At 36.0% G+C, this 22,816-nt stretch overlaps 1 protein-coding gene across 4 annotated transcripts in view; it reads right to left on the bottom strand.

The window, feature by feature from the left end:
• TBC1D8B (TBC1 domain family member 8B) overlaps window positions 1-20,123 on the bottom strand; it is a 54,613-nt gene extending 34,490 nt beyond the window's left edge. For 3 of the 4 annotated variants that reach the window (XR_006721712.2, XM_074358903.1, XM_074358904.1), the window contains exons 1-6: window positions 19,844-20,123; window positions 6,858-6,968; window positions 4,600-4,718; window positions 3,837-4,062; window positions 2,904-3,144; window positions 193-400 (exon numbers count right to left, since the gene is read on the bottom strand). Coding sequence is in view for 3 of the 4 variants with exons in the window: in XM_074358903.1 (XP_074215004.1) it covers window positions 193-400; window positions 2,904-3,144; window positions 3,837-4,062; window positions 4,600-4,718; window positions 6,858-6,968; window positions 19,844-19,973 (1,035 nt within the window). In the remaining variant the exon portion in view is untranslated. The remainder of the gene's footprint in view (window positions 1-192; window positions 401-2,903; window positions 3,145-3,836; window positions 4,063-4,599; window positions 4,719-6,857; window positions 6,969-19,843) is intronic. The other variant, XM_010946124.3, reaches the window with a different exon arrangement.
• Between the last annotated feature and the right edge of the window lie 2,693 nt (window positions 20,124-22,816).

The raw sequence follows: 22,816 nt of genomic DNA on the forward strand, positions 1-22,816 counted from the left end.
TAGTACACTTATCCTGAAGAATGGTACTCTTATCCTGAAGAATAATACTAAGCTTAAAAAAATTATTATCTAAAAATTACTAAAAGGACATTGCATATTGAGTTTTAAATAATTTACAGAATTACAATATTTTACTCTGTGAATAATAACGTTTTCAAACTAAAAACTTATATGTAACCAAATTTACATTACCTCTCTTAATGGAATGATTACACTACATAGATTGCCATCCTGGCTGGCAAAGCAGATATAGTTTTCTGAGATGCACATTTTTCCATGAGTGTTGAAGTGGCTGAATGGTACCCATAGGAAACATTCATGTACTTCTTTCAAAGTCTCTTCTTTGGGCAGCCTAAAAAAAGCATTAAACTGCTCGCTGTGGGCTCGATTTTCCAGACCTCTAAAGGAAAGAAAAAAAGTGGGGGTTTCAAATGATGACTTCACAAGTATACACACATTCGTATTGATTAATCTAAACGCACTGTAAAGCAAAAAGATTAAACAATATACGCTATGTTCTTCAACAAATTATGAAATGGAAGAAGCACACTGATTCCTAACAAATTCATTTTCTTTGTTGTCTTTTCCAATTTTGTATTATTAGTAGATTACAATGCACAAAAGTTAGAGAGGACGTAGGTCTTCAAACCATCTGTTAAGGGATGATTTGCTGGGAGATTAATATTATATTATTATATATTCCTAATATGTGAATATGGCTAAAACCAATCTTGGCAGACAATAATTTCTATAACTGATTATCAGAAAATCAAGAGAACTACCCAGTTCAAGCAAAATAAAATAATGAAAATTTATGGCATCAAAATTTAGAGAATACTGTACAAAATACTATTAAAATTAAGTGAAGCAAAAATTTTAATGAATGTTTAAAAAATTCAAAGTAGAGGCAAGATCACAAAACAACATTGCTTACACAGTATTGGGTGCAAGATGGGTGTCAATAAATACACATGACTTGTTAACTGATACATAAATATATAAATAAAAAATAATTGCCTAAAATAGTACAGTTTTTCTAGAGGCAATAAACACTTGTGCTAAGCAGCAGTGCCATCTGGGGTAGTAAGTAAATTATGCAAGTTATACCTCAAAGCCAACAAAGTTAAAACTAAATTTATCTTTGCAGCATATACTATCTGAATATGTGGCAGTTCATCATGTCTTTCAAAAATAATTTTGATAAATACGAACAGAAAACCACATTAATTTTTACTTCACTTAAATTGTAATATGGTAGATTATTTCACTATTATTTAAAAGAATAATGTCTTTTATATGAATGAAAAGCTGTCCATGATATATTATTTTAAGTGGGAAAAAAGCAGATTGTAGAATAATATGTGATATTCAGTCCCATTCATGTTTTTGGCAAATATTTTTTTTAATTCATGTATTTAAAAGCCTGAAAGGATATACATCGAATTCAGCTGCTGTTATTATGCTTCCATATTGTTTAAATTGTAAAAGTAATATATATGGTAAAAACAATAAGCTGGAGCAGTAAAGATATTCCATTTTAGAAAAAGTCATTTGGAGACTAAGTCTAAATAAGCTATGGTTCTTTTTAACTTACTAGAGAAAAGGATTTAGATATATATAATTCTCCATAGGCTATTTTAAAAAATGTACATGGCCAAAAATCAAATTTCCTGTACTTCATTCAAATATAGACTTGGTAACGAATTGATAGATGGCCTTTTAGAATATTCTAAGGGAAATTAAATGGCTAAAAGTTTATGTTTATGGTGGCCAATCAAGGAACTACAAAAACAAATGCCTCACTATAATAAAACATAAACTGGATTCTTAATCCTTATAGAGCTCTATTTATAAATAATGCACACTGGGACCTAATTTTGGTAATAAGGTGTAAAAACAATTCACCTGGCTGATCTATTTCCAGAAAAGCAGGAAGGTTCACAAAGGAACCCTTATATATACAGATTTTAGGAATAGTTTAAGAATAGGCAAGAGGGACAACTGTACCCAGTAAGGGCTATGCAGTAATCACACAACCCTCCAGGTCACTTGTTCTGGTCTATCTGTAGGACTTAGGTTCCTCTTATTTTACACTTTCCCATACAGTCTATACCCTCAGCCTCCTTGCCAGAAGCAGCTTTCACTATTTCTGGATCCTCTCCACTCTCCCTCCCCTTTGGCATGCTGATTTCAGTCAACTGTTCCAAGTGTTGAGCAGGATATAAGGGCTCTGGTTGGTTTCAGCAAACCAAATATAGTGGCAAACAGCTACCAGACAGATACTTCTGATGCAGGCACTAATAATGATTAATATTTATCTAGTGTTTTGTATTTTACAAAGTGCTTTCACACATTATATTGCTCATTCCTCACAAGTGCTGAGGTAGAAATGACAGTTGAGAAAACTGAGGTCCTGAGAGATTATGACTTGTCCAAGGGTTGCTCTACTGTCATTCTAAAGCCCATTTTTCACTGACTCCACTTACTTTCCCTTTAAAAAAAATGACACTGTCTATAAGTTATGTTTAAAAATAAACAATACATTAAACAGTTTCAGACCTGAAACTATCTAGACTATCTTAGAGAAATTTAGAGTTAGATTAACCACACACACAACAATCTCTACACTTCTAAAAGCACTCCAGAGCAAATCCTATGAGGATCTCAAGAAATTATTTTCAAGCTTAACTTCTACTACTTCTTAGGATTAAACTTCATGGAGAGGATACTATTCGTAAAATGCATATGAATAACCCCCCCCCCCCAAAAATACACACACACATCAATGATTACTCCGAAGAAAAGTTTTCATATAACATAGAAAAGTTAACTTTTAATGTTATTCAATGCTACTGTCCTCTGGTCAAAGAATAAAAAGTAAGTATGAATTATGTTTTGAATACCTTTTGGTGATTTGTAGAGGATCATCAAGGATTGGATCATTATCAAATGTTTCCTTATCAAAAAGTCTTCTTATAGCATAGTTTGCCAGCTGCTCCATAAGAAGGTATGTTTGGTTAATATGCAAAAACATTGAAAAATAGTGATTCTCTCCTTGGGAACACACATGAATACTCTCTGTCAGTATAACATTTGAAGTCTTTTCAAGTCTTGAGATTGCATCCCAGGAGATAATGAGTTTTACTGCAAATAAGAATAACAAGGAGATATGATTAAATTTCGCAATGTTGACTAATGTTTTCCAATCAGGTCTTTCAAAAACAATAGGTAACCACTTGAAAAATGCTATGAACAACTAAAATACTTTGGAGTTCAAGTTTCATTAAAATTCTGAAGCATAACAATGAGCATTCAATAACGGATGATTCTATGAACAGATATAATTTTTAAATAATTTAAAATTTTCTTCTGATTTCATATTTAAGTCTGTTACTTTACATAATAACATAACCACTGATGTAAAAGCTATACGTGTGCTACGAACAGTTCTGTTTGATTGTTCTTTGTAGCTGTGAGCCATTAGGCACTACGGCTACTATATTTATATTGTATGTTTAAAACAAGGATTAACATATGGATTGAAGAGAGTTGGTAGTTTATAACGGGGAAAGAAAGAAGTTCTATGCCAGATCACCACTGTCATTTAATATTCATTTGCTTCCCACAATATGTAAGGCATTCTATATACACTTCTAATGGTTCCTATGTTAAGCTATCAGTCTTAAAAGCATTCTCTCCCTAGATGAAGTGAACTTTTTAATGTACAGTTTAATTACCCTTTATATCTATCCTATTACTTTATATGCAATCTAACACCATCACAGATAGGTCTGTCTGCAGGTTCAAAGTCATAGTAAGCAATAGAAATCACTTACTTTCTGATCCCAACAAAAAAGAATAGAAGCTTAGAAAGTTGGTGCTAAGATATAGCCAGCCCTGACAAGGAACCCGTCCTTTCCAATAACTGCATGAGTAATACGTCACTAACTTTTCCTGTTCTGGTAAACCAAAATATTTTTCAAATTTCAAAAGGGCTTCTCGAAATTTTTCAGGATCATCTTCTTTTGCAAAAGATTGTTTTCCCTCTTCAGCAATTAATCCCTAAAGGAGACAAAATATTTTCTGAAAATTAATAATTACCTACCAATAAAAATATATTTCACATATTTAAACAGTTCATGGAATATAACTGTATTTCTTCAGCTACATATATCACGTGTATATCATATCCATATATGATATAGACACATATACACATATAAATGTGCACATACACACTTCTCTTAGTACAGAGGCAGAGCAGATTTTCTTTAATTTTGTAATTAGTATTTTTCTAATGTGCCACAAGGAGCTACTACAAAATACAGATGCTCATTATTTTGATTGAGTGAAGGGTTCTTTCACACTCCAAACTCTAGAGATTTTGAAATGAAAATATCTAAGCACTCACAAGGGCACCAAAGACTAACCACTAACTTTACAATTTTCTTTAGCTCCGATTCTGATACTCATATGCCTGCTTTTGCCAATCCTGAAAGGTGCCAGTAAAACAATGACCTTCCAATGCAGCTTTGATCCTCAAATAAGAGGGTCAAAGATTTTAGTATTCCATCTGCAGAATATATCCATGCCACTTACTCTTATCTTTCCTTGTACAAAATTAGTAATATCTTCATTTGAATCAAACACAGACAAGGTCTTCATGATATTTTGTTCTAACCAATCCCAATGTTTGTTTATTTCTTCTCTGTTGGCTCCTGATTAGTAACAAAAAAGAATGAAAGACTCAAAGAAAATTCCACACACACAAAAAAACCTGCTTTTGATATTTATAAGCTTAGTTTAAAAGATAAAGTTATATTTGCTTATTTTCAAAAATGAGCATCATAAAGGAACAGTGGTACTATATTTATTCTCTATTTTATCCTTATATGTGGGTATGAACACTATCTTTCATTATAAGTAAAAAGAATAACATATTTAATGAAAGGGTAGAAAAGAAAATGCAACTCATGAGAAAAGATATAAAATTCTGAAAACAAGATGCCAGTAGCCTGTGCCTATGGTAACTAGTTCTTTTAAGAGACTATATAGAGTACCAGAATATATATATATATATATATATATACACATATACACATATATACATACGTTAATCTTTGGTCTTCAAATAACACAGTTAGTACTATATCTATAATCTGTGTGACTGAAAACAGTGTGCACATGACAACCCTATGCACACTGTATAAATGTGGATTTTAACCGCAGCAACTCTATTTCAGAAGGTATGAAGCCTTTGCTTAGAGTCAACTCTTCTTAAAAGGCCCAGCCAACTAAAAGAAAGTTCATGAAAAAGGTTAGAAACCCTGTAGCAAGGGTAAATCCAAGTGACCTGCTGAACCAGTGTTAGGTGGCTTACTGAGGGTAGGATTAAATACTACAGTTAGCTCTGGGTTGCTTTAGCTGGAAGAACATTTCAGTATCTTTCAGTTTCCCCCTATAACCCACATACCTTTAAGATCTCTCCGGCATTGTAGATTATATAAATCTTATTCAAGAGAAATATCTTGACTTCTCAGTATGTTTTATGATATATGGAGAGTGATATGTCAAAAATTTATTGACACTGCAAAACTGCCTATTTCCTACAATTCAGTTAGAGTTGTATTCATGTTACTAAAGTCATCATACCATGTATAATATCCTTCTTTAATGAACCACAAATAAAAGCCACAGGGAAATTTTAAGGCCTTTATTTTGGTCCTTTAGGTATAAAGAAGCTTCATTAGTAGGTAACTACTATATTTCTGCATCAGGTTAATTTGGGAGAATAAGTTACATAAGAATCCTTTTTTTTTTTAAGTAAAAAGGACTTTTTTTCTAAATAATTTCTACCAACCAGATTTAGAGTTGAGGTTATAGATGTCTCATGATATCAGCAGGTGTAATATCTTTTTCATTTAGTTTAGATGGCATTCATTTTAAGAGAGCCAGGAGAAAACACTCACCAGAAGCACTAAAGGAAATTTAGAGGGAGATGCAAAAAACAAGCCACACATCTTAAAAAATTAATTGTATGCTGTATGTTCACACATATGAACTATCCAGAAATTCACATGCTTTTGTTTTTTTTTAAAGTATATCTACTTGAGAAGAGAGAAAGAAAAAAGGCAGTCTTCCAACATTAAAAAAAAAAAAGCCATAAACCTGGGATTCTAATTTAGACCAACATTATAATGGCCTCATAAAAGAAGTAACAAACTGTCATTGGATATGTATTTTTCTAATTTTGAATTGCTTTGTTAGGAAGAATCATCCTAATTCCTTTTCTACCATAACAGGTATATGTGGAAGCAACTGAACCACCCCAGCATGGATTAATATGTAGCATTACCTGTAAGATATCCCTTCATATTTCAATGATATGATGCCTTTTGTGAGAAAGTAGGTATGTAACTAAAAAGGGTTCATTTTTTCAGGCTTATATTTTCTTAGAGATCAACCTTTAAGTTTCGGGTTTGATTCTCCTCATCTGAGTTATGATGGATGAAACAAAGTACTGCATGGGGAAGTTCTCATCTTCCTTGCAGTTACATTAAGAAGAGGCAGGTTGCAGAAAGGAGTGAGTCATTTAGCAGTAGCACTGACCAAAATTTGCTCAGAATCAGCACTGTTCTAACACATGCTTCAGATCTATCACATTAATGGATTTTTTAAAAAACATAATAATCTGTAATCCTTCTTACATAAACAGTTATATATCTTTCTATTCTCTCAAAGTAGAGTTGTACATTTAACTTGTTTCTAAACCAAAAGATACATATAAATAAATTTAAATACTCAATTTCTTAGTACCCTTATTTGTTTGTATTCCATGTTTTAAAAGTCATACTCACCACATGCAATTGACAGGTAAACTTGAGAATCTGGTGTTTGGTGTAGGATGCGAAATGGAGCTACCTTAGCAGTAGAGTCTAAGACTGAATCAAGAGTCCCAACCAGAAGCCCTGTTGCAATAAAAAGAGACTGTTGAAATAAGGATTTTATAAGAGATAAAATCAGTATCTCTTCATATGACTAACCAATAGATTTTTTTTTAATTTCTAGTCCAAGCTTCCTTATAGAGATTTTTCTTTAAAAAATACTTTGGATGAAGAGATTACAGTGTTCCAGTGTAAGCAGTGCTTGAAAAAAACTATCTTTCAGTAAAAGAATAAATCAGGTTCAATTGTCTAAACCTCACGATATATTTGCAGTACTTATTGACCTCCTTTACAAGGTTGTGTATATAGCAGATAAGAATGTAGATTCTGGTACCAGAAGTTACCTAAGTTTGAATCCTGGCTCTGGTATGTGCTTGTGTCAGCTTGAGCCAGTTGTACTTACCTTTTCCCCCATCGCCATTTGTAAAGTAAGGAGGTAAAAATGGAGCCTACCACAAAAGGTGATTGTACATTTGAAATGAGTTATTGTTACATATAAAATACTTATAAAACATTTAGAACAATGCTTAGCACACAGTAAACCACTCAGTGTTAGTAAATACTATTATATAAGAAAATGTTGGAGAGGGGAGGATATAGCTCAACTGGTAGAGTGCACACTCAGTGTGCACAAGGTCCTGGATTCAATCCTTGGTGACTCCATTAAAAATATAATTAAATAAATAGACCTAATTACCTCTCCCCACCCCCCCAAAAATGTTGGATATTTATACAAGATAAAAACCTTGATTAATTAAAATGCTTAGGTAAAAGATTTTCTTTTTAACATTTAATTCCTCAATTTGGAGTTCAAGGCTTTGATCATTTAGTTTGTTATCTAATATTTCCTACTCCTCCCTAGAATAAAGTTTGCCATTTTCTTAAACAATCAACTAACTTCTCCCTTAAAGTCTTTGCTAAGCAAGTAAGTCTCTTTTTGCCTAGAAATGCTAACGCAAGTCTTGTAGCCCAGTCTAGCTAACCCAAATTCTACATTTTCTTCAAGACCCACTTCCCCCAAGAAATCTTCACTGGCAATTCTGTGCAATTATGCCGTCCTTTTTCTTTAATTACTTATAGCACTTAAATTCTATATGGCACAACCTAGCATCTTAATTATTAGGCTAGTTATTACATCTACTTTCTAAGCGCTTCATGTACATTAATCTTGCCTCCTTCTCTAGAGTATTAGTTCTCTGAGGGCAATAACCATGTCTTCTACCACTGGGTTTGTATCCCCAACTTTCAACACATTGCTGGACACAATGGGAACAAAATGTGTGGACTTAACTGTATCAGTGGGATGGCTGAAATATATAAATCTACTTTCCTTTTCTGGAAGCTTTGATTGGTTGAGTGTTGGTTTTACTTTATGAGGCATTTCTCTTTGATTGAGCATACTGATTTTTGAGGAAAGAATTAAATCAATTTAAAACAGGCCTTTGGCTATCTCCCTATCTTTCCCCACTTAAAAGGAGTTAAGATTTCAAGCAAGCTTTGAATGACAATATAGGTAGGTTGGCAGATGTGAGTTAGGAAGTTATTATAAGTACAGAGGGAGGAAAATTAGAAGAGTAGGAGATACAACAAAGAAATAAAGAGAAGTTTGGATCAACTGAAAGGAAAGGGTGGGAGAGTAGATGTAGGAATTGGTGGAAAGTAAAAATAGGGGTCACAAATGCAGCATATCAACTAGCAATCTGACAGAGGGTTTTGATACTGGGGGTAAAGTATCAAGGAAGAGTTTGGCAATAACATGTGCAGATTATAGAGAAAAGAAGTTATCTGATATGAAACAAGCCATAACATGAACTGAAGGCCAAGAAAAAGAAATATGAACATCCAGACAAATATTATGAAAGCGAAGGTACCAGGGAAGAGAGAATGGGAATGAGGAGGAGAGACACAGGAAGCGATTATCTTTCAACTAATAATCAGGGAATTAGTGGAGAGTTTGGAGGTAAAAGGAAAAATAATTATATCACTCTCAGTGCAAAAAAGTGTGAGAAATTGGAGGTCTGGCTAAGAGATCAAGGATAAAGAAAGAAAAGTGGGCGTGGTCAAAGAAAAAGAAAGAAAAGTGGGAGTTAAACATATGCAGATAACCTCCTCGGAGCAATGTAACTGAAATTATTCAGGAAATGGAGAAAAGGAGAATACTCTCACTTTGAGGATGGGAAAGTGAAAATATTCAAAAAAAGAAAAAGATAAAAGAGTGTTAGTAAAAGACAACCAAAAGAGGTAAACTATCTTCAGGTTGAAAAAATGGAATCAAGTGTATGAATGTCTGTGTATATAAATAAACATATAACTTGACAAAATTGTCAAAATAAAGGAATTATAAGTTCAAATAAAAGCATTCATTAACCACAGCACCACTTTAGTTGCTGGATTTGCCTTCCCAAAATTTAAATTCTAAGCTTTCAAAAGAGTATTTTCAAATTTGCGAGGAAAATCATTTATGTCACCTTTACCACATTTTAAATAAAAGTAGCTTAAATTCTATTTCTTTCTTTATATACACTAGGAAAGCAGTATTAGAACAATGGGAAAAGGAACAAACAGGTAAAGAAAAATTTGGCTCAACTGAGAAATTAACAGTGGGAGTATGGATGTGTGAAGATATGAGAGGAAAAGAGAGGCCACAAATAAGCATTCCTGAGTAACATGATAACAGTTAGCTGTTTGATAGAAAGTCTGAAATTGGGGACAAAGTGCTCAAAATCACCTGCACAAAGGTCATTTTTTGCAGCAGCAGCAGCAGCAGCAGCAGAAACATTTGAAAGATTATAAGTGCTTTACACTATGTAGAAAAGAAATTGTTCAGTTTTTGTAAGTACTTTTAAATCAGGCAGTTATTGTAAAACCATGCAACAAATAATTTGGAAGCTAGCGCTAGAATACATTTCCAGCCGCTTGGGGAAGTCTTTCAGCTCATTAAGCTATAATCATCATCAAGTCCCTGCAAGTCATTTAGGGATTAATATGTGCCAATGTCTGGGTTCTAAAAGTACAAGAAAACAAGCAGACAACTTTGGGTTGCTTTTCTAAGGTTTTCAACCTAAACACAAAGGTTTATCATCTGACAGACTGAACATCCAAGGCCATGAATCAGCCTATATATGGGAAGTTCTATAGCAACAGTAAATTGGAAAGAGAATATATAGTGTCTGTCGGCTGCCTGATAGAACAAGAGATTTTTAAAATACCAAGAAATTCGGGGGGTAGGATATAGCTCAAGTGGTAGAGCATGTGCTGAGCATGCACAAGGTCCTGGGTTCAATCCTCAGTACTTCCTCTAAAAATAAATAAACCTAATTAACCCCCCAAAAAAATAATTTAAAAAATCCAAATTATTCTTTGAATGTCTAGAACTGAGGAAGTTACCAATGTTCTAGACCTTTTAAAGGTCCATGTGGTTTTGGTAGCATCTTGCCATAGAAGTAGCAACAAACTTCTTAAGGCAATTCATCACCATAACTGATGTGAAATGTTTTTTATTCAATGACACAGCAGGATAACAAAAAACCAAGGTCCTATGATTTTAAAAAATATACAATTTGCAGGTAATGATCACTGTTCATGAACCAATTCTTTTTGGATGGATGGACATAGAGCACCACTGACATCAGAGATGAAAAATATCCTAACAGGTCATGTAGTACAACCACCAACGCATTCATCTATTCTACAGTATCCCTGATAGAAAGCCTAGCTTTTTCCTTTTTGACTCCAGAGTTCTCCCAAGGCAGCCTACTGCATTGGTGGGAATTTCTACTAATTAGAAAGTTCTTTCTAAAATATGAAAGGATTTACAGTTGACCCTTGAATGATGCAGGGGTTAGAGATGCTGACCCCCATTCAGTCAAAAATCTGATATAACTTCATAATCAGCCCTCCATATCTGCAGTTCTGTATCCTCGGATTCAAACAACTGTGGATCGTTTAGTACTATTGTATTTATTGAAAAAAAGTCCACATATAAGTGGACCCATGCAGTTCAAACCCTATGTTTTTCAAGGATGAACTGTATATATCCAGATGTTATCATTAGAGCTGGCTTCATGAGCTTGAGACCTGTCCATACGGCCTCATGCTCAGAAGGGCTGCATACTCTGATGCGACCATCTTAAAATTCTTTAATTTTGAACAAAGAGCCCTGCATTTTTATTTTGCACTAGGCCATACAAATTAGGCCAATCCTGTTTACAGTTGTTATTCTGGGCAACAGGATGATGGGTGATCATTATTTTGTTTTCTACATCTACATGTATTTTCTGAAAATTTTACAATAAACATTTTTTAACCTTTATGATAGAAAAATAAAGATTATTTCTTACTTACACACATAAAAAAAGAAAAAGAAAGATCTTTCTTAGGATAAATAAAATGCTACTTCCTTGCAACTTTGGGACAATACAAAACATATGGTCTAGTCATATGATGAGTCTTCAAATATTGTAATTACAGTTATCCAGTATCCCTTTGTTTATTCTTCTCTTCTTCTGGCTTAAAATATACCTAGTTCTTTCACCTGTTTGTTGTATGAGATTGTTTGGGCTTCTTATTACTTCTTCTACCATTCTCTTAACATACCTATTTGTCAAAGCCTCTTACAAAATGTGTCATTCAAACCTGAACACCAGAGAAGATCTGAAAAAATGCAGGGTTTTTAAAAATATTGTGGGCTCCATGATTCTATTAATGCAGTCAAAAATCATACTAGCTTTTTTAGTCGCTACATCATATTATCATTACTAAGCATGTGATTAACTAACCTACTTTGATCTTTTCTACAAATATAAGCACTAATCTAGGTATTCTCTGTTCTGTACAGCTGATTAAAAAAAAACACCTAAATGCAGTTTACTCAGGCTTGACTTCTAAAACTATGAAAGCCTGGAGATTTTAATTTAACTCATCTGGGATAGGGCCTGGGTATTCTATGTTTTTCTTTAACTTTGTATTATAAAATTTTTCAAAAAATGGAATAATATACTAAAACTTCTATGTGCCCTAACTTCAATGACTATCAACATTCTGTCAATCATCTGTCATTTATCCCTCTTAGAGTATTTTAAAGTAAATCCCAGACACTGCATCATTTTACCCATAAATACTCTAGTGTCATTTAGTTTTGTTTTTTTTTAAGGTTCTCAATTGAATCTAACCTGCAGCCTGTGTTGAGAAAACTGATCTATGGTATTAATTGTCCCTTTCAATTTTCAGACACCTGCAAATTTGATAAACATTTCTTTTTATATTAGGTTGATGATAACGATGAACAAGTAGGACCAAGGGCTGAGTGTTGGAGGAAGGGACACTATAAAACAGCCAAAGCTTGAAGATAGTACTCATTATCGACGTGCTGGTTTAGTACGCTTTCGTTTGACAAGTGGCTCTTTCTGCTTGTAAACGAGATTGAGGGCACTGTGTAAGGCAACACTGCTCAAGCTGCAGAAGAGTGACTAAAATGAGCTTCTTAATGACAAACAAGATTTAATTTCCACTCTAAGTAAAATGTGCGATTATAGATGTCGGCCATAGGAATGATTGCTGGAACTTTATAGTGGATTCTGTATCTTGTTCTAAGTTGCCGTGTTTACAAAGTCAAACAAGTATACCTTTACTGAATTTTTTATAATCTCAAGTTCATTAAATGTTAATGAACAAACTAATTAGTAAACTGCCAACACACTTAGTAGTACGTTCAAACAGGAGAAAGTAGTGTTCTCAGTAGAGGTTGTAGGTTTTCCTGAGTCTGTTGCTTTTCCTACGAGATCTACATCCTTAAAACAAGACTGTGAATGCTTATTATACAATAATCCAATAGCCACTGTTGACATTTTGAAAGCTGCCAATTTTACACTTAAGAGCTTTGGAAAAAGTGAATAAAAATAATTCTTCTTTTGTCCTGTTTTCCCTCTCCCTGCATCCTTTTAAAGACATTTGCTTGAAAAGCAGATATATGTAAGCACTCATTCCCTTTCCTAACTGTAATCTTTACTCGTTAAAGGATTTAGAATTTTTTAAGGAAAGTAATTGATGCCATAAATGTCATAAATGGGGGGAAAAAGAATGCACGCATTATCAATATCAAACCCAGCTATACTTCTAAAGATTAAAATATAGGGAAATATACAGCACCTTAATATACTTCAAGACTTATGCATCAATGCACACAAAAAAATAGCCCTCAGACAATTAAAGAAAATACAACATCTAAATTCCTAGGTGCAGAGCAAAAAGCAAGTGTGGCAGTAAATGAATAAACTCATATATAGTACAGTACTTAAAAAACATTAATTAGAAGAACTAAAGGTGGCCATGATTTTGGTTAGTTTAAAACAAGAGGACGACTAATATAATGATAAAAATCAACAAATATGATGTTACCTTGTTTTAAAACTTCACTTTTTTATACTGGAATAAGAGAGAAAAAAACAAGACCACGTAGGTTGAAGGTGAAAGCGCAGTGGAGACAAAAACAACAAAGGTTTAATTCTCAGGTCCCTTTAATTTCTATCTCCAGTTTTCCTCGTCTATAGATGAGGACATTGCTCTTCAACAACATTTCCAGTTGCTAAGGGCACTATATACTGAGTGTCATATTTTCAACCACAAATAAATGAATCTGGAGCACCTGCTGTGTCCCAACAAGTGCCATCTTTTGCTTTTGCACTATCATGCTATTCCTCCCACTTAGAATGTCCTCCCCACTTCTCTTTACCAGACCGCATCCCAGATATTGCTTGTGCTCAGAGATGGCTGATTTAATTAAAAACCATCCAAATGGGGTTTTGGCAAGTTGCTCCACAGATGTCACACTGGAATTCTGCCACCAGAATACCACCTATTGTTATTAATCACTGCTTTTAAAAAATCTTTGTATTATTTAACAGGACATCAGATAAGCATACTTTACACCGAAGTAAAGCTAGCCCTGAAAAATTGCTTTGGAAGTTTTAAATAACCCTCATGCATGACTATAAGCCACCCAAACTAGGCTGATATTGACTACCCTAGTAACTACATACTTGCTTGCTTACTTGTTAACTATTTGTCTGTGCCACCAGATTATAAAGTCTGTGAGGGAGAAACTATTTCTGTTTTATTCACCACTGTATACGCAACACCCAGGGCAGTAGCCAGCTACCACCTCATTTCTCTGCTTCCCTTCACAGCGAAATTCCTGAAAAGAATTACGTATATTTACTCTGCTCCCAAGTATCTGCTTGGATCATAGACTCTAGTCCCTCTGGTCTCTGTTCATAGGTCACCTTAAAGAGGTATTCCTAGATCAAATTTATGTAAAAGACTAACCCCTCCTCTCCCTTATCACTGTATCTTAAGTTATTTTTCTTCATATCACTTACCACCACCAGCCAAATATTATTTGCTTATTTGCCTCTCTCAACTAGAATGTTAGCCCCACAAGAATAGGGATTTTGTTTCACTCACTGCTATTAACTCCAGCACCTAAAACAGTGCTTGGTTTTTAGAAGGCACTGACCGTTGTTATCTGTTGAATGAATGTATCTTGTACATTACTCTTACCTTTTCTGCTCATATAGCAGCAGCAAAAGGTGGAAAAGCCGGCAAATTTTCTAATGTAAAGATAATATAAAATCCATACTTTTTCCACAACTGTCCACCAGAAGCATGGGCTTTCACCAGCTGGATCATTAGTTCTTCTTCAAGTGTGACGTTTTTTAAAAATAAAACTAATATAACTAAAGTTACATATACTCTTCAATACCACTCAGTAGGACAAGTGATGCTTATATCTGAAGAAGAACTGTTTGAGGGCTTTTAGGTTTTGAGCAATTGTAGATCAAAAAGAAATGCTGTTCTACTATTTTATTCTAATTCTTATACATTATTCTGATTAAAAACCATAAATGCATAATCATCATCATACCAAAACTCTTGAGTGATTAACTAGTGTTTTGATTTTGCAGTGATATCATTGCATGTTGTATATACTCAATGTTACTACTCCAAATCAATTTCTATATACAACATGGGAAAAGTAATTACTAGGGAAAATGGTACAAATATAGATCCTCATTTGGTCTTCTGGTACAGAAAATGGCACTTAACATCTTATTCCTTCATTAACAGATAAATGAATATGTTTATATAGTTGCTCACAGGTTTCAAAACTCATTTGACTCACATAACAGTGCCATGAGATAGGAAAGATAAGTTTTGTTCCCACTTTACAGATGACAAAACAAAGCCTTTATAAAGCAATTACCACTGAATAGAGACAGAAATATTAAGGAATCAGGGAAGATAAAGGAGGAAGGTTAATGAGGTATGTGGAATTGCTGGACTCAGTGGTGTATTAATGCACTTGTGGATTTTGGCTTGTTGATTTATTTTTTTAAAAATCTCATAGGGTAACCCTCAGGGAAGGCAAAACACACTGTGCTCAGTTCCATCCCTGATACATTTTGATCTAGGTGAAATCAAATAAAAAATTACCTTTAAAGATCTCTTTGAATGATAAAGAACAGCTCTGTAGGTTTTGAAAAATGAAGGATGGCCAGTGTCATCACTTTTTAGTCTTTTTTTCATTAGAATGAAATCTACTTGACAGCAAATATTAATTTTCTACTTACATTACAAATCTCCAATATCTTAACCAAAAAAAAAAAATAAGAAATCAACCTCTTTGCACACAATCCACATTATTATAACTTTAACTCAACTCTTGAGGATTGAGGATTCATGACCCTAAGGTGAACTGGAGTGGTGGTTTCCAGCCTATGCTTAAGGAAGACCCCAGCAGCAAGCAGGGGAGGGGGAAGGGAGAAAGAGCAGTGTATCAGCAGGTATTTGAAAAAAAGGCCCGAGGCTTATAGGTAAGCAGTCAATAATCCTTCCATTATTACCAAGAAACAGTGGTGACACTGACCATCCTTCATATTGCAAAAACTCCTACATAGCTGTCCTTTATAATTCTAAGAGATCTTTAAAAGTAATCTTTTACTTGATTTCACATGACTCAAACTGTTCCAGGGAGGGAGGAAAGGAGAGGAGCACACAGTGTGATTTGCCCTTCCTAGGGGTTGCCCTATAGGATTTTCTCTTTAATAAGCCAAAATGGTATTTATTAATTCACAGTGGGGGGTGTGTGTGAAAGGGTTGATATTTCCTTATGTAAAATGAAATGTCAAGGCCACCATTTGGGCACCCGGGTCCCAGTAATGAGGTACCTGGGAGGCCAAAATTTTACCAGATATTTCCTTTGTGAGCATAGAATGCAATGATATTTTGCTAAGAAAAACTTGAGAACATTTTCAGAGTTGGGTTCTTGAGCTTGGGGTGGGGAAAAAGGAGAGAAAAGCCTTGTATTTTTGAGTGATGATCATTAAGAACTTTTTTGAAAGGCTACCTCAATTTTTTTTATGTGTATGTTTAATTATGACAAATCACTTACACAGTGATTTATTAAGTTTATATAAATATCATAAAACATTTTGAAAGGGAAAGCTCGTTTCAAATGTTACCATGTTCTAGTAATTATAGATGATTCAATTTCAAAGTATGGTGCCAAGATGAAAGAAAAGATAAGGAAACATCGTCTATTTTCATGTTTTTTATCTTAGTCTTGTTCTACATCACAAAAAAACCGGTATCTACTAAGGGAGACTGTCAAGTCCAACACACAAGAACCTGCTTACACTATTCAGATATGGAAAATTCAAGAGTAAAATACTCTGAACAAACTATCTACATTAAAGCTTCTTGATTGGCAGATCTTCCTAAATCCCATACACTAGAGTACTTAATAGAAGGTAGCCCCATTATTTCACTCATGTAGTAGCTCCCATCTGCCAAGTAAATTGTTGATTTGTGCTTAATAAGCCAAATATGCATAAATTATTTTTAATTACATAAAGCCAGGTGCTAGATTTAGGTGCCAGAGAAAAGTCATCATCCTTATTATTCCTTCTTTAACCATCTTAGGGTTCTCTGTTGCTCCAATTCCATTATTAGAATTAAAAAAAATTAAGTCAACCAACTTCACCAAATCCACAGCTATTGCTGTTGCTGATTGCCAATTACCACATGGCCAAAAAATGAAATCTTAAAGAAAGTACAACTATTAACATTTCTAGATGGTCATTATCTTTTCTTCATCAAAAAAATGTATAAATGAATCTTTTAAAGGGGTAGCACATAACACTGGATTTTAGCAAACAAAATGGAAAAGACAAGCTTATGCTGGCACACAGTCAAACTCCCGTGAGAGCTAATCCAAATGTGGATTTGTGGTGAAAGCACAGGAAAGCTCTTGGCTTCAGAATTTTAAGTAAGAATACAGTAATTGAGCAGCCATAAAAATAAGACCACACTTTTGCTCTGGACCAAAAAGAATCAAACAAACCTTAAAAACATCTCTTTGTTCCATTCTGATCCATTTCGTTTAATTTACATGAAATATAGTGGCAGCTCTCACTGGTAATTTCAAGCATCTCGACAATACCACAGGTAAAACAAACATGCGGCGATACGAACTGACCACAAAGATGAGCTATGGCTATTCTCAACATACATGTATGGTAGAAATCCTGGTTTATTCCTTCAGACAAATCCTCTCTTATTCTAGAGATATGGGGCTAGAGTAAATGTGAGTGGGTGAGAGAGAGATAAGAAACTGGTGTAACTGATCCATGCTTTAAGAAAGGATGTCAAATGAAAAACCACACACAGAAAACAAGGAGTGATTATTTAAAGGGACTGTGCAACAAGTAAAAAACAATATAAATACTACATAACAGTGATTTGAGTCTCAAAAATCTAATTTACCTATTACTTTCAGGAACACAGCTGTACAAAGTGAAATATACTTCTTTGGTAAATGTGGACAGAACACCAGAAAATTCTGGTCACGTAAAATTATGGGGAACCAAAATATTATGCTATAACACTGGGCTGTAAAATCTATTTTAATATATTCTGATCTGTTTTGAGTGGACTCAAGTGGGTAAATTACATCACTGGGTAATTATGAACATTGAATCTCAATTTTTAATCTGCAAAATACACACATCTATTAAATGGAACGACTCCTCTGCAAAATAACACATAATTTTTGAACATCAGAAAATGACAAAATGTCAAGTTTAATGAGGCAATTTTTGCTGCCATATTTTCAAGAGGTCCTTTTTAGAAGCTGGATAGGATGAACATGTCTTGCAAGAACTGAAAAACAATGTCCCATAGAACCTCAGAATTTTCTCCACGCAGGGGATGTCGAAAAGAAGGAAATAACAGCACATGTTCATCACCATCCTAACAACACACATGGATTTGGCACTTACTATCTTTTGTCCTCTCAACTCTGAGTTAGACACCATTTAACAGAAGAGAAAAAGCAATGTTATCTCCTCCATGAATCTTTAACCAATCCTTTAGTTATTTGGTTCTAATTGCAACTTGCCTGGTTTAGTCGTTCCTGGTTATAATTTGCCGGGTTTACTGGTTACTTCCCCTAAACCTGACCCTCTGCCACTTATCCAGATTATGAGTCTTTAGGGGGTGGGTATAGCTCAAGTGGTAGAATGTATGCTTAGCATGCATGAGGTCCTGGGTTCAATCCCCATTACCTCCTCCAAGAACAATTAAGTAAACCTAATTACCATTCCCACCTCCCCGCCAAAAAAAAAAAAAAAACCCACCAGATTATGAGCCCTTCAAAGGCAGAAAACTGAATCTTAATTACCTTTGTACCCTAGGATTCCACATGACACATAGCAGGTACATAGGGCTGAATACATGGAATAATTTGTCTAACATCAATCATTCAACAAGAGATTAGGATGGGTCTAAAATGCAGAATTTTGGATTCTTCCTGTTATATCTCGCTGCTGAATTAAGCCTGGTTCATAACTTAAAGGCCACAATACCAAACCAGAAATTGTCATGAAAAAGAGCTCTGGCCTCCCCAAGGACCAAAAGTTTGAATGCCCCTGCCGAAGACGACTGGACTCAAAACAAGATTCCTTGGAGGCTTTAAACACTAGACCAGGAAAGAGTTCTTGATTTGTAAATCAAAGAAGGGAAGGCAGGATGGATTAGGCGGGAAGAGAAACTTCCGTTTGTTTAATTGGTTTGCTTACAACCTTGGCTTTGAAAGAAAGGGCAGCGCCAAACACTCAAGAGAGAAATTAATTACGACAGTTACTTTGAGAGGGGATCCCAAGGATGGAAAACTTGGAGGCAAAGAGAAAGATACTAAATCGGGAGGGGTCAACAATTCTGAGCCCTACCCCTTGCCCTCTCCCCGCACTCCGACCCTCCTCCAGACTCCGTAAATCCCTCATTTGACGCTGATCCCTCTAATTTGATGCCGATCCCTGGAGATATGATTGGAACTCCTCCCTTTCTCCTCACCATCACACTCCCCACTCCCGCCGCCAACACAATTACACCACAAGGGTGATGATTATCGATGTGGGGGGTGTGAAAAAAGTTAAGTCCATAACTGCGAACTGGCCACAGTCACCAGCCTAAATGCGACCTGTTCCAGTCGAACGCTTGTCCCCAGGCCCTCCCCCATGGGAAGCGACAGGGCAGGTACTCTGCCTCAGAAAGAACCCCTCCTTTAACTCTGATCCTTTTTTGGCCTCAGAAAGAACCCTTCCTCCTTTTCCCTGTCCCACCCAAAGAGTGACTGCTGGTCCAGGGAGGCGTTTTCAAGACTCGGGGAGGGCGACGGGAAGGTGGTGGCGGGAGAGGAACCCCAGTGTCCCCCACCCAGGGTTTAGGATCGGGCAGCCGGCGGCGGGCGGCGACGAGTAACTGTTTCCTCACCACCTTTTAGGTCCTAGCGAACACGGCCGCGAGGCCAGGAGTAGGGCGAGGGGAGGATGGCTACAGCTTACCTGTGAGCCCCCCGCCGCCTTCCTCCCCGTAGCCCCGACGCCGCTGCAGCACGAAGTAGTCGTTGGATCTTTCCATCAGCCACAGCTTCAGCGCATTTTTCAGGAGCACTTCCTCGGGCTTCAGCCACATAGCGAAGAACTTTGTGCCGCCCGAGAGCAGCGACCCAAATGCCCTCCTCACCTCACCCCTCCACCCGTTTCTTCCCCTCTACTTCTCCTCCCACCAAATCTACCCCAGACGACAGCCGCTCAGCTTCTGATTTTCCACGCTTCCCCCAACCCTCCCTTCTCTCCCACGTAGGCAGCGAGACTGCCAATTCCCTCCCACAGCGCTACCGCCCGACGGGGAAATAGTCCCGTTCCTTTCCCTTCTGGGTATTGTAGTTTTCTGTCCGCCTTTCTGTACGCAGGCACCTGGAGCGTAGGACTACATTTCCCACAATCCACTGGGGGTGGGAATTGGGTGGGAGTGCTCTCAAAGCGGGTCCCGCCACCAGTTAAGTGGAACTTTGCCTATTGAAAGTTTAAAGCGGGGTTTGTTTTTTTTTTTTTTTTGGGTGCAAATAAGTGAGCCCCAGGGGTAAAAGTGTTGCTTCTTCTCATCGTTTTACAGCCGAAGGTGTTAAACTGTAGAAAACAAAGTTTCTGGAATTCGGGAGTGACGAACGGCCATTCTGGGAAGGAGCAGTAGCCGCAAGTAACGTTTAATGAGTTCTTACTATGACTATAGTGATTTTACGTATAGTATCTCACGTAATCCTTACAGAAGTCTCACAAAGTAGGTCTTATTCTCCACTTTGCACATAAATAAACAAATGCACAGGCGGGTTAGGTGACTTATCCAAGGTCACACTGATTCCTTGCCGGATTCAAAATCTTCCTTAGATTAAGCTCTTTCTGCCCGTTCAGGAAGAATATAAAATCTCCAGAAGCCACACACTGTTTTTCACGCCGTGCGCTCCTCCCTTTCCTAACTTGTTTCTTTAACTACTGTAATCAGCCACAGAAAACGTCTCGTCCAACTTCGCTTTACAGGTTCTAAACAATTTATGAGCAATTTTTTTTTTCTGAAGCACTTTAGGGGAAAAAAAAATCCCTTTCAGGGCAACCTGCACCACTTTGTACCTTGGCAATGATACACAGCTGCTTGAATACTAAGATGAATGAGGTCAGTGGTTTGCGAGACATCAATGCGAGGAATTATTTGAGGGACGTTTTAACTAACTGCAGTTAACTAAGCTCACCAGAATTAAAGAGTGCGCTAAAAGCGAAAACAAGCTTATAGGAAGGAAGGAGTTGGGAGGCGTGTACGAAAACCAAGGGGCGTTTGGCAAGCTGTTTTGAGAATGAAGCTTCAAGGATCCGACTTTGAAAAAAAAATGGGGTGGGTCACACCCGGATGCCAAGTCGTGGAGCCAAATAACCCTGCCTTGGAGAAGCGTCTCTGGCTTAACCCTCCCAAAATGTGGGCCAGCTCAGAAGAGGCAGGCATGTGCTACAAGCAGGGATTTTTTCTTGTTGGTGAGAAAAGGGTCAAATTGGGATTCTCTTCTACTAAAATGCAGTCATTAGTCCCATGGTAGCTTTCTGCGGAGGATGGGAAGAGGCAGTCTTCCAAGAGCCAGTCTTCCAAGAGCCAAACTGCAATGTATCCTTGGGAAAAGCCATCCTAATTTGGGATGTGAACTAAGGAAGATATTTTCTTATCTTCCTGGTGAAAGATCAGTAAATTTGGCAAATGTAGAGATATGTGAGGTTTTATCTTTCTTTCTTCTTACCTCCTTCCCCTTTTTATTTCCTTCCTCATCAAACCACATTCTTTTCCAATACCCTTAAAGTTTAGAGTTGTGGCAAGGGCTGTCCAGAACTCAATTGTTCCTCTGCCTCTTTAGTCTGCAACTCCCTTCAGATGTACCCACATGCTCCCTGTTGTAGAATCAGACCCACTTTTGGCTCAGAGCAGGGCATTTAGAGAGCTCCTGCTGTAGTAAACAAACATTTCATTGATTATGTAAAGAAAACACTTTAAAACTACTCCTGTGATACAACATTTTAGCTTGATCATGAACTATATTTCAAGCCTGTGCAAGTTAAAGTATTTTTCTGAAAGTGCCTTTAACAAAAAGGAGCATGTCACTCAGTTGTGTATGTCAATGTATGTTGTTTTTAGGGAAATGGAATTACAAACTGCCTTGGATATCATTGCTAGCACTGTGCTGGTAATATCTATGTCTATCTATGTATATATAGTCATTTAACCCTCATTAATACGTTTGTACATTTTTACATCCTTACTTTGCATGTGAAGAACAGGAGGCTCAGAGAGGTTAAGTAACTTGCCTAAGTTCACATAACTAAATAAATGGCAGAGCTGGGATTTGAACCTAGATTGTCTGACTACAAACCATGACAATGTACTACCTATGAATATGGTTTATAGATACCTCAAACATGTCCAAAGCCAAATTTATTTCTCCAACACCCCCCTGCCCAAAGTTATTTCTCCTACTAGGTTCTCTAGTTCAGAGCATCACTATTTACCAAGATGCTTAAGCTAAAAATCTTGGAATAGTCTTTTTTTTTCACATTAAAAAAAATTGAAGTATAGTTGATTTACAAAATTGCTTTAGTTTCAAGTGTACAACCAAGTGATTCAGTTATATTTCAGATTATTTTCCATTATAGGTTATTACAAAATATTGAACATTGTTTCCTGTATTATACAGTAAATCCTTGTTGCTTATCTATTTTATGTATAGTGGTGTGTATCTGTTAATTCTATACTCCTAATTTATCCCTCCCTCCCTTCCATTCCCCTTTGGGAAAAGTTGGTTTTCTAAGTCTGTGAATCTGTTTCTGTTTTATAAATATATTCATTTGTCTTATTTTTTAGATTCCTCATACAAGTGATATCATATAATATTTATCTTTATCTGACTTCACTTAGTATGATATTCTTAAGGTTTGTCCATG

This window comes from Camelus bactrianus, chromosome X (assembly GCF_048773025.1).
Source record: "Camelus bactrianus isolate YW-2024 breed Bactrian camel chromosome X, ASM4877302v1, whole genome shotgun sequence".
In the NCBI taxonomy this organism is placed as follows: domain Eukaryota; kingdom Metazoa; phylum Chordata; class Mammalia; order Artiodactyla; family Camelidae; genus Camelus; species Camelus bactrianus.